At 38.8% G+C, this 12,536-nt stretch overlaps 1 protein-coding gene across 1 annotated transcript in view; it reads left to right on the top strand.

Annotated features, from left to right (window-relative positions):
• Positions 1-12,536, top strand: part of Agbl1 (AGBL carboxypeptidase 1) — a 773,688-nt gene that overhangs the window by 370,137 nt on the left and 391,015 nt on the right. Inside the window, exon 19 of the mRNA XM_052760219.1 lies at positions 12,011-12,140. Coding sequence (XP_052616179.1) covers positions 12,011-12,140 — 130 coding nt within the window. The remainder of the gene's footprint in view (positions 1-12,010; positions 12,141-12,536) is intronic.

Genomic DNA, 12,536 nt, shown 5'->3' with positions numbered 1-12,536 from the left:
TTTTCATAATAGATTCAATAATGCACCTTTTCTAATTTCTGTATCTTCCTCTTTTCCTTTTTAGAGTAGACTCAATGATCTACCCATTTATCCTATTATTTCTTTATCTTTTTTCTCAGAGTAGATTCAATGATTTACCTCATGTCTATATTCTCTTTTTTCTTTTTCTTTTTTTTTAAACAAAACCCCTGAATCTAATCTCCTTGTTCAGCTTTTTTCCTGACCATTAACAATTAACAACTTGTAACCAGCCATTATAAACAATGACAATATCCATACCTCATTAAACAACCAAAACCTCCCATCCTACCTCTTGGGAATGTGGGCGTCGTTTTCTTAAAATTACTTCCTGCTTTCTGGGGGTGAAGGCATATTTAGGGTTTCCTGAAAAGAAAATTTTGGGGTTAATTGTCAAGTCCTGTATCATTTGTCCAGGCTCTGCATAATGAGAAAGTGCAGGGCTTGCTTCAAGTCCTTTTTCAAGTAGTCTGTGAATCTGGATCATCTCAGCTAGCCAACTTGAAATTGTCCTGAGCAGTTTGTAGTCCAAAGTTGATCTTTCCTTGGTATTAATCAGCTTAATGGCTTTACCATAGTCCTTGTGGAATCATCATTGTGGGGTCCCATCATCCTTTTGAAGATTTCAAAGTTGCTGTTAGGCGTGGTCACGGTTCCCTGCAGAATTTTTTTTTTTTTTTTGGTGCCTCCTCTGTGGTTTGGAACAATCACAGTCTGATAAATGTGTCTCTTGAAACCATGAATGTTCTTTCCTAGAAGAGAAAAATCTTCAAACTCATGATCCTCCTGCCTCTGCCTCCTTCAGTAAACCCTACCAGCGTGCACCACCACAACGAGCTACGTGTAGCTTGGGTCTGAGCTGGGGCCCACAAGGCCACAGGCAAGCAGCTTTTTCGTGAATTCGTAACACGAACGTTGGGCGCCAGCTGTAGGACAAATCTTAAGAGGTCTTATTAATGAAAATAAACCCAGAGGCAGGTATTGGGGTGAATGCTGGAAGATCAGAGAAGCAGAACAAGCCACAGATTCCTCACCTCACCAATTCCTCAGCTGATCCTGTTTCCTCAGACTGAATGACTCTCAGCTGAACTGTGCTGTTCAAAAGCCTAAAAGCTTAACCAGCCTAGTTCCTGGTTTTCATGCCTTATATACCTTTCTGCTATTGCCATTACTTCATGGGATTAAAGGCTCTTGTCATCATGCCTGGCTGTTTCCAGTGTGGTCTTGAACTCACGGAGATCCAGGCAGATCTCTGCCTCTGGAATGCTAGGATTAAAGGCGTGTGTGTCACCATTTTCTGGCCTCTATATCTAGTGGCTGTTCTCTTCTCTGACCCCAGATAAGTTTATTAGGGTGCACAATATTTTGGGAAACTCAATATCATCACAGCCAACATCTTTCATATCAATGTAATGATTAAAACAAAAAAAACTAACATTAATATTCTAGCACTAGTTGCACATGCCTTTTGTAATTCCATGGTTGACCCAATATCTCCTTCCAGAATCTTGAATGGATTTCACTGTCAGGCTTCTTCAGTTTTCTTCAATCTAGAAGAGTCCTTCAGCCTGTTCCCTTCTCTCTCCTCTCTTTCCTTCCTCTTCCCTCCCCATCTCTTCTTTTTATTTTCACTTTTCTTGATTTAAATACCTGAAGGGTACTGTTCAGTTATTAGAATATTGTATTGTGTTTGTCTGATGTGCTTCATGATTAAGTAGTGCTTTTGTATGGAATTATCACCCGCCAAAGTAAAGTGAATTTCTCAGAGCATTGTTTTTTAGGGTCCGTGGTGTGGGCATGTCACACATGGTCATGGTAACTCTGATCTCTTGACTAAGTAGTATCTACTTGCCTCCTCCACCATGAAGTCACCATTTCCCCTATAGAACTGGGTATCTTACTGGGAGCTCCTCTTAGCCGATTTGAATGTTCTGTCACTTACACACTTTTGCTCATTGATATTTACATCCATTGATTAGTTCTGTTAAAACAATCATTACTGTGTTGTTTGTTTGCCAGATGATAACTTTGTTTTTCTCATCCCTTCTGTATTTGCTGACTGAAATTCTAACAAAATTAGAACCTATTCTTTTTTCTTTACTATTTATGGCAATATGAACTTTAAAGTATTTTCTATGAATTATTAACACTTTACCACTATAATTTAGTTTATTGACAAGACTTACTATATTTGGCCATTATAGTTCCGTAGACTTGGAATTTCTGACACTGCAAATTGTACTTTTTTTTAAAAAAAAGAGTTTTTTTTTTTATTTTCCAAAGCCACTATATATTATAGACTGATATTTTTCACTGCTCTTCCCCACAGTGGAAACAGATATTTCTTTAAGTGCTTATACTCTTTGTAAGTAATGATGTTCAGAAATAGAGATTACTGCATTGTATATGTTTCCTGCCATAAAGACATTTTGCTTCTACATTTACCAGTGTATTGAATTATAAAATAGATATGTGAACCCATATGTATACGCACCCCCACCCACAAACATCTGCTTATTTATTTGCCTCTCTGTGTATTCCAAACTGTAAGTTCATGCTGACAACCAATTCCAGTACATCACAGAGTCCATGCTTTGTTCATAATTCTTAAGAAGCCTGATAGTTATTATTCCTGATTTGTTTATTTTCTCAGTCCTAAAAGGTACATCATGCAGACTCAGCACTTTTAGCTCAAATCCCCTACTGCTGTTTACAGAAGGTATCCTGTTCTTTTGTCTTCTAAAATGTTGTTTTAAATACATATCACATACACACATATATGTATATATTTGAAGATAATGGAGTTTATCTGGAAAATCCTGGACAATAAGGATTAGCATGAATAACAAAGACAATGGATGCACATTAGCATGAAATCATAGAATAATATGAACAATCCCCAACATGAAATACTATACAACTGTAACACTAACATACTCAGAGCCTCTTCCCCCTTGTGCTTCCCCAGTGTTTTTTATGTGTCATGGGGTTTAAATTCCTCTTTAGTGTCTATACCATGTTTGGGGTCTCCCCATGGTAAGCTCGTGTACATATGTACTGTCATGAGGTCATGAGAAACAACCTGGCTCCAGAAGCTGGAGTTGCACCCAGAGCTGTGGTCTGAGAACCATCATTTGCTCTGATCCTTCCATGCCCAGTTCTGCTTATTCATCTTTTATGTTTATCCTCTATTTCTACCCAATATAGGTCAAACATTTTATTAATTTCTGATTTATCATTCCTGTATTTATACACAAATAAATCAATGCATACATACCTTATTTCTCCTTCATTCTTGTATGTGTTTTATTTGAACTCATAGCTACATATCCTGAAAGTCACTACACCAGCTCAGTTCACATAGGTTTTTTTTTTTTTTTTTTTTTTTGGAAAGTGTAATGCTTTTTTTTCTGGATTTGTCACATTAATTTTAACTGCTTTTCTCATGGAAATTTTCTTCTTCATGCCAATATGCTGTGTCTGTTTCTTTTATTATTTGTTCTCATTGTTGTTAAGGTGCATTGTAAAACCATCTATAAATAAATATATATATGTGTGTGTGTGTTTGTGTGTATGTATATACACATGTGCTATACATATGTGATGTGTGTATATTTGCATATTTATTATATGCACATATATGTATCATACACACAAAGACAAGCACATGCATATATATATATATATATATATATATATATATATATATATAATGGTTTCATATCTTCTTTACCAACATGAATGCTATTTTCTCTGAATGATGTTACATGCTGAGCAGTCATAGAGATAGTGATCTTCGTTATCTTGTTCTGAATCCTGTGCAAATTGCACTGATATGTTTTCATTAAGTGAAAGTGGGAGGCTTCCTTCTTTTGTGTGTGTGTTGTATATCTTCATGTGTGTGTATGTCTGTGTATATGTGTGTGTGGAGTTGTGTGTATATATCTGATTGTATATGTTACGCTGTGTGTGTACATGTTGTATTGTGTGTACTGTGCTGTGTTTGTGAATACATTATACACATCGGTCCTTATTTTCTTAACTGTATCAGACCTAGAATTTCTCAGTTTTTTTCTTTTGGTATAGAAGTAATCATTAGTTCTTGATTTTGAAATCTTAGTCCACTATCCTTTATTCTAACATTTTGTGAGGGTTAATAAAATATTTAAAATTTTAGAAGCTAAATAATTTACTCTTGTCTAGTAAGCAATGCTAAGTGTGAACTGCAAGTCACTTGCCATCAGTGATGGCACTTGGATGGCCTCAGCATTGGTGGTGCAACCTAAGCCATCACTGTTCAGTAGCAAGGGCGTTGAGCGGATTCTTCACACACCTTCACTTGTCTCAAGGCAAGCATTTAGAAACATATGCCTTGGGTATCAATGGTTTCAGTAAACATGTATGTATTTTGTGTGATATCAAAGCCTGTGTGAAAATGAGAATGAACTGACCACATATCCTTGAGGGATATGACTGACATTTTAGGCTCCTCCTCCCCACTGGCAGATACAATTCTTTTGAATTTTTTGTTTGAAGTTTGCTTTTGTGAAATCAGGCTTATGTAATAGGAGAAACTGCATTTAAATGTTACTCTGTATTGATTTTCAAATTAAAAACACATAAGACACTAACATAATAGTAGGAAGCAGAGTGTGCAGGTGTGTGTTGTTGCAGGGGAGGGTCACTGTGCACACTCCTTGAGCTGCCAGGTGAGACTGGGATTCTAAATATCATCTGCTCTAGTTCCCTTCAGTGTGGGGCAATGATGCCCTTTATAAAGGACATGGTTCCATTTCTAAAGGTTAACTTTCTTGCTTTCCTTCTGTCCTATGAGAAGCACCAAAGCACCATAGCTTTCCCTTTACTGTGCATGGATTCCATAGCAGCCTTATTCAAATGAAAGCGATTCGGGAATGGGACTCAGAGTGCTATAGTTGCTACTGGTGGATGGAGACTTTTGAAGGCAAAGAAAGCATAAGGAACAACTAACTTAAGCTTTGATTGACTTAGGTTAAAATTTCAACTTTGAGTATTTCTCTTCATATGTGTGTACATTCATATGTATGTGAATGTGAGTGTGTGTGTGTGTGTGTGTGTGTGTGTGTGTGTGTGTGTGTGTGTGTGTACCTGGGGGCTTTGAGAAAACTTCAATTGTCATCCACAGGAACACTATCACCTCCTTTGGAACAAAAATCTCTTATTGGCCTGATCCTCATCAATTAGGCTAGACTGCCTAGTTAGCAAGCCCTGGAGATCCTTCTGTGTCTACCTTCCAAGTGCTTAGGTTAGAGGAATGTACCAGGATGCCCACTGTTTTTATGTATGTGGGTTCTGTGGACCAAACATAGGTCATAATACCTACAAGACCAGTACTTTATTAACTGAGAGATTTCCCCCAGCCTCTGGATATTTTCATTAGTAAAGATGGGGTTAAACTGAAATCTGTTGTCTGGTCCATCTAGCACGTTCAGTATTTGATTAGCAGGCTCTATGTAGCCAAGGACAGGTATGAATGCAGTCCAAGGCCAAATTTTAAACTCATTGGAAACATTAAGAGACCCTTCTGTGACTTTTGATTGAACAGTTCTCAAGCATGGACTTTGTAGATGACATCATGTCACAATGACCAAAAGGTTGGACACCCCTGAGGCTTTGGCATTCTTGGGCTATGATTTGATCAACCTCTGGGAGCTCATTCCCATGTCCCTGCAGTTGCTGGAGAACAACTTGCTTGGTCTCTTCTGCTCTCCATTTTTAACTATAAGCATTTTGAGCTACAAATAATAACCTGAGCACAACAAAATGTTCCTCAAAACCCTGCTTGTTTTGAGCTTTCAAGTGACCCTGAAATTAATTTAATTTTTATTTTCTTTCTTTTTATTCCTCTCTGTCCACTTGAGAAATGTTCATTTGGAAAGCTCTGAGGGCAGTATCTGGATGACTGTGCCTCATCCTGTGCTGTCAATTTGTAGAAGCTTCCATCCTTCTCTGAACTTTTGCATATGTTTTCCTTCTGTACCTTCATTCCTCCCAGTGTGGAGATAATGCTTGGGTTGATGAAGGTGCTTTCTAAATCCCAAACAACCTGCTTCTCCTAAGACTTCAAAGCTCTTTGTGCTGGGCTCCCTTCCTATCAAGCCTGGTGTCATCTATTCAGTCTACTGGCTACTGGCTCTCCATTGTTCAGGCATAGATGGATGGGGGAATTTTTGAATCATCTTTTTATCTGACTGAGTTTTATGAATTCTCTTTTAGAAAGGGATGCATATTCTCCCTTTGTTTTCTGATTTGGCTCGTTCTTTGCTTCAGGAGTCCTGGTAGTTCACATACTTCTTTCTGAAGTTATGGCTTACAATATTTGTTTTCCAATGTCATGGTGATCTCTATTGTTATCTGATAAATATGATCTATAATTAGTGCTGAAAATATGATTTTGAGAAGCTGGACCTGGTAGTAACATACTTGGACTTGCAGCACTTAGGAGGTTGTGAATTGGAAGGCAACCTGGGCTACATAATTAGACTACCTGAAAAGGAAAAAGAGATGAAATAAAGAAAGAAAAGCATGACTCTAAGCTAACTGATGATTAAGCTTATTCACTATTCAGAATGTGAGGCAGTTGGTCATATTTAGTGGCCGCTTAGTTAAAAATGTTGCTCTGGTCCTACTAACTCAGTCTTCTCAATTTTACCCAAGATGCTTTGGTTTAGATACAAACTTGCCATATTTTATGAGTAGCAAGTGAGTGTTCTCTTTCTACTTGTTTTCCTTTTTGTTACATAAATTTGCATGACTTAACCCAAGCTACCCAACCTATTACTATACAGCTGAGGGTAACCTTAAATTTCTGACCCACCTACCTTCATCTCCCATGTTTTAGTATCATAATAATGTGCTACCATTTGTGGCTAGTTTTTCTTTGTTTTTAAAAAGGATATGTATAACACCAAAGTTTCAATTATGAAATTTAACAATGTTTAATAATCTTTTCAAATTTAATAATGTTTCTACCTCTCCAGATTCCATCTCATTTTTCCCAGAAATCTTGACCCATTTATTATTTTTTTCTTCTTTCAGATTATAATCTAAACAAATAGAACATCAACAGAAATCCTGTGTATTATTTTTCAAGGATAGTGACTTTTTGGATACAGGATGTGAGTGCCTGAAAGAGCAGGTGGATAGTGTATATGTGAAGTACTCATGATAAGAATAGGCACTGAAGGTGCCTGTTTTACCTAGAAACACTCAACATTTCAGCATTAGGGATTTGGGATGCAGCTCAGTTGGTTGAGTACCAGCCTACATGAAGTCTTTTGTTTGATCACAAAGAGTGCATAAACCAAACTGGGTGTGGTGGCACATTCTTGAAATCTTAGCACTCAGGAAGTAGAGGCAGAGGGTGTCAATTGCTCAAAACCATCATTGACTATGGTGTGTTCAGAGCCACTCGGACCTACTTGAGACTTTGCTTCCGAAATAAACAAATACACAGAACATTCTAAAGCTAGTACAACATAATGAGGTTCCATTTTGGTCAGGCATCTTGGCTCCATGACTCTAGTTCTAATTACAGTTCTAGACTGGGAGATAAAGTGATTTGCGTTCTGAGGGTTTTCCTGGGATGCAGGTATTTCAAGGTAAAATTGCAACATCTGGATATATTGGTATCCTGAAGTAACTCACCTTCTGCATCCAAATTTTATTATAAATGAGGTTATTAAAACTAAAGCTCAAAAAGTACGGAAGTCTAGGATGGAGATGTAGTATGGTTGGTAGAGTGCTAGCCTAGCATGCTTAAAGTCTGAATTTTGATCCCCAGAATATCGTAAAGTAGGATGGTGACACATGCACTCAGGAGGCAAGACAAGAGAATCAGAAGTTCAAAGCCCTCCTTGGCTACATAGAAAATTTGAGGCCAGTCTGGAATATAGGAGAACTTGTCGGGGGGGATGGGGGAAAGAAGGGAAGGAGGGAGGGAGGGAGAGAGCGAGAGCGAGAGCGAGAGAGAGAGAGAGAGAGAGAGAGAGAGAGAGAGAGAGAGAGAGAGAGAGAACTGTGGAGGACTAGTTATATCATATTACCTGTGAGAACAGAAAGTATGTGATTTTTTTTTCCCTGTGAAAGAAGTTTGCCATTTTCAGTGTGGAGGAAGAGCACTGATCACTACTTACTCTTCCTGTAAGTAAAGCAAGACATCAAACTCTATTTGAGGGATGACCCCTTTTCAGAAATTACAGGCTCTGAATGTCTTGCCAGCCCATCATCACTGTCCATCTGCTAATTCTCTGCACATCGAAGCGGCAGCTGACACTGCAGAGATGCTACAGTAGATAATAAGATGGGGCACATTTCATCTTTGCATGCTTAAAACAAATCCCTGTGATGAGCAGCAGCAGCTCCTGGGACGACAGGGATCTCAGGTGTCATTAACATAAAATGCCAAATGGATTTGCAGATTGGGAGCAAATAGATTTGGTATAAAAGAAAAAGCTCTCAAGGTAGGTGTAGTATACATTGTGGTCCTCTGTAGTCACTGAGCTGTCGGAAATATCAAAGCCATAGGCACAGAGATACCTCCAAATCACAGCCACACATGCAGGCCTGAATGTAAATGCAAGCATTTGTGCTTCTCAATTCTGCAAGCCTAGCTATGCCACTGGGATGGTTCAGTTTCTTTATCCCAGAAAACAAACAGCTACCAAAGAAAACGTGCCCTAAACTAACAGCTCCCTAACTTCTATACTATTTTAACTGTCACAACTCTTCTCCACATGCAGGTCATGGATAATCTAGTATGTCTTCTCCTCCCTTATCCCTGGCTAGTAGCCTAAAAAGTAATTGGTAATCCTTTTCTAATTTTTTTGATTAATTCTTTTCTGTTCCATCTCACTGCCTCCACCATAAAATGTGCTTAAATCAAATGAACCTCAAAGTGGATCACAGCCTCTTCTCAGTGGTCCCTGGCCAAAGTTCTACTCTCTTCAATTCACCTTGCATATTGGTAGCTAACTATTTTTCATAGGCAGTATAGAATGCATAAGGCAGGAAAACAATGGACATAGTCACAGTTGTGCTGTGCATCCCTAACCATTGCACATGTGAATGAAGGGATGGATAGAGTCATGTGTGGGTGTGGATATAGCTGTGGGTATAGTCACTCATTACACGGGAAGACATAGATAGGTACAGGATTATGCAGCTAATTTTCCATGAAAACACAGATGTTAGAGATCATTTCATTTGATCATCAAAATAATCCTGGAGAGGACTCTGATGATGCATGACAATGATGCCCATGATGATGATAACCTTGGAAAAGCAGGTTAAATATTTTTGATTTTTCCATGTGAGAATAGTGACTCTAAATGTGGTCTCCAAATCCCATACATGGTGAAAGAACTAGACATTGGAACTATGACTTCTTAATAAAAACTTGTGTGATTTCTAGCTGCCGTACAGAACTTTACTTTTTCTATTTTTGCAAACTATAGTACAGAATTGTGTTTCTGTTGTGTGGTAACCTATGGACTTTTTCGTGAAGATGTCACCCCTGAACTTGGTCTCCATGGAGCTGAGGGAAAGAAGAGGGAGAGAGAACTGCTGGATTGTTGGCTGCTGCAAACATAACAACACACACCCTTTGCTTACACAAACAGGAATGCTTTGAAAGAACATCAGATCGTTTCATCATAGTCACTGTCACAGAAAAAATAAAATCTGCACTGTTGATAAGAATCCAGGTCAAGGCAAGAAAATCACAGAGCTATTAAAGTGTCTTCAGGCTTTTGGATGCCTTGACTTGAGAAGAAAAAACTAATTGAAATGCAGCAAATATGCCAAGATCAAGTCTGGCAGGCTCTTCCTTTACACTGCTATTGGCATTAAAAATTAGCTGTTGCTATGTAGCCAATGATAACCTTGAACTTCTGATCTCCCCACCTCTTCTTCCTGAGAGTTGAAATTAAGGGCATGAGCTCCCACACCTAGGCCTTCTTGCATGCTTAGGCAAATACTGTTACCAAGTTAGCTACATTCCTAGCCACTCAAGTCAAAATATTTTATAGCAAAATCAGGATAAATGAATGACTAAAGATCTTCAATTTCTAGTGAGCTCTAAGAGAGAGATTATAAGCAACTAGAAACTAATGTCTAAAGAAGAGTTCAGAACATGGAGACTGAAATATTGCAAGAAGGCGCCTAAGCCTTTTCATCTCCAAGATTAATTGAAAATAGGGCAATGGCTTCAAGACAGAAAATGTGTCTGCTTCTATATTTAAATGTCAGAGCACGAGTTTTTTTCTATATTGTTTACTGAATATCAATTCTGACACAGTTCCTTATATAATTTAAATTTTCATATATTTTGAGAATTTAATATACAAGTTAGGTATTTCCATCATATTCACTCCTCTCTCCTTTTTACTTCTCCCATTTCCTCTCATATTCCTTTCAAATTCATAAGCTCTTTTTTATTGTTGTTACACACACACACACACACACACACACACACACACACACACACACCCTACTGAATCCATTTAGTTTGCTCATATGTACTAGCATTTAGGACTAACCACTTTAGATTGATTAAATCGTGGAGAGCCTCACCCCTAGAAAGAACTGATTAACCGATTTCCCCTCTCTCATGCCTATTGATTAATGGTAGCCATTCATCTAGGGGTGGAACCTTGTAAAAATTGCACACATACCACCATCCAAGTTGGCTTGTGGACAAGTATCATTACACATTCATGGCTGACACATTTCCTTTAGAATTTTGATGGCACTAAAGATTATTCTTGCCTCCAGGAAGCCCACATTTCTTCCAGTCTAATGAGGAGGACAAAATAAATAAAAACAATATTAATACAAATTTCTCAAAAATGGTTCTGTAAGGACTCTGACTAAGGGTGGAACAAAAAGGAATGGAATTCCTTAGCTTGGGAGTGTATAAAACTTGGGGTGCTGGGCTGACCCGCTGAAAGTGAAATATGTGGAAATGGATAGATTAAGTATGGGAAGCTTAGTCAACTGTGGATCAGGCATGCTTGCACAGAAGAAGCTAAGCAGTTCCATTGTAGTAGAGATTGGAAGGTACTAGTAGGAGGGGATTTAATGGTGACAGTTCTGGTGATGGAGATGTTGTGTTGACCCCCTCAATCTGTGGCACCTTGCTGGTTTACTATGTAGGGTAAATGATATCATAGCAAAACCATCAGGGACATGTCCTGTGGATGGGCTGCTTCTGGTAAACTTTCCAGTTGTCTTAGGCTCATGCGATGACTCTACCTGGAAAATTTGCCTCCTGGTTCAGAAGTTGAGTCACTTTTGAAACTAACATGTTAGCTTCGACTGTGAATGCACCCAGGGAACATGTGATCTTGAGCTCATTCTAGTTCTGATAGCTTTCAGGAATTTCCCATGGCTAGGGAGAGAAACAATGAAACAGAGAAGGGACATATGGGCTAGAGGCAAAGAGACATGGGTGTAAAGCCTTTTGTTACGTATCTTGGGTCACTCATGTAGTTGATTTTAGGCTCCGGTTTATTCACTGAGGTGCAATAGTATTGAGTTTCACAAAGTTACTGGGTCAGCTAGAAATATTGTATTTCACCATACCCAGTGTGCTACCTTGAGCTTGAATTAATTATTTGTAGAACTGACAGATCTAGAGAGTCATACATCGAATTTGTTTTTTTATGGGTATATACAGAGGGAAATTGTGTTTCCCAAATTTGTCTTAACACTCTATTAACCCAGTATTAAGTCGAGTGCAGTTTCTGGTTCTTTTAGCAGCTGTAAATAACTAGGCCACTTTGGACACTTAAAGGACAGTTCTGCAGCTTCCTGGACATCTGGAGCTGGTGGCAATTGGGCAGGAGTCAGAGGGAAGTTGAATTCATTAGTTTGTTTGTCTGCTTGGGTTTTATTCTATGAAGCTATTTTTCTTCTAAATGTCTATTTCTTTGCTTATTGTTCCTTCCCACAGTCACAGATGCTCACTGAGGGGCGAGGATCTCAATAGACAGTGGCTTCTTCCCCAAGCTCATCTCCAGCCAACCATCTACCATGCCAAAGGTCTTCTCCACTATCTGAGCAGTATTGCCCGGGGGCCTGTGGTGAGTCACTTCCTTCTTTTCATCATTTCTTTTCATGCTATTACCAGATTCCTTTTAACCCCCCCCCCCCCCCCCCCCCCCCCCCCCCCCCCACCCCCGCCAGGAGGCAGCTTATCAGCTGGCCAGGCAAGAAAAACTAAGGGGAAAAACAAACGTATGTGATAACTTTAATGAGGGGCTTATGATAGTTGTTGTTTCAAACTACCTACCACACACTAGACAGCTTACAAGATTATAACTCCTCACATTACATTTCCGGAGGCTGGCAGCCTACAATCAAAGAGATGGCAAGCTGTTCTAATGCTCGTGGCTTTAGAAAAAAAAATACCTGTTTCTCTTGCAGATGTGTTGTGGTTACCAGCAATGCTTAGCAGTCTTTGGTTTATGGTGGCCTAT

This window comes from Peromyscus californicus, unplaced genomic scaffold, assembly GCF_007827085.1.
Source record: "Peromyscus californicus insignis strain IS unplaced genomic scaffold, ASM782708v3 Scaffold_4__1_contigs__length_199733344, whole genome shotgun sequence".
NCBI classification, from domain to species: Eukaryota; Metazoa; Chordata; class Mammalia; order Rodentia; family Cricetidae; genus Peromyscus; species Peromyscus californicus.
Note: the sequence above shows the minus strand (reverse complement) of the source record. Positions and strands in the feature narration are given on the sequence as shown.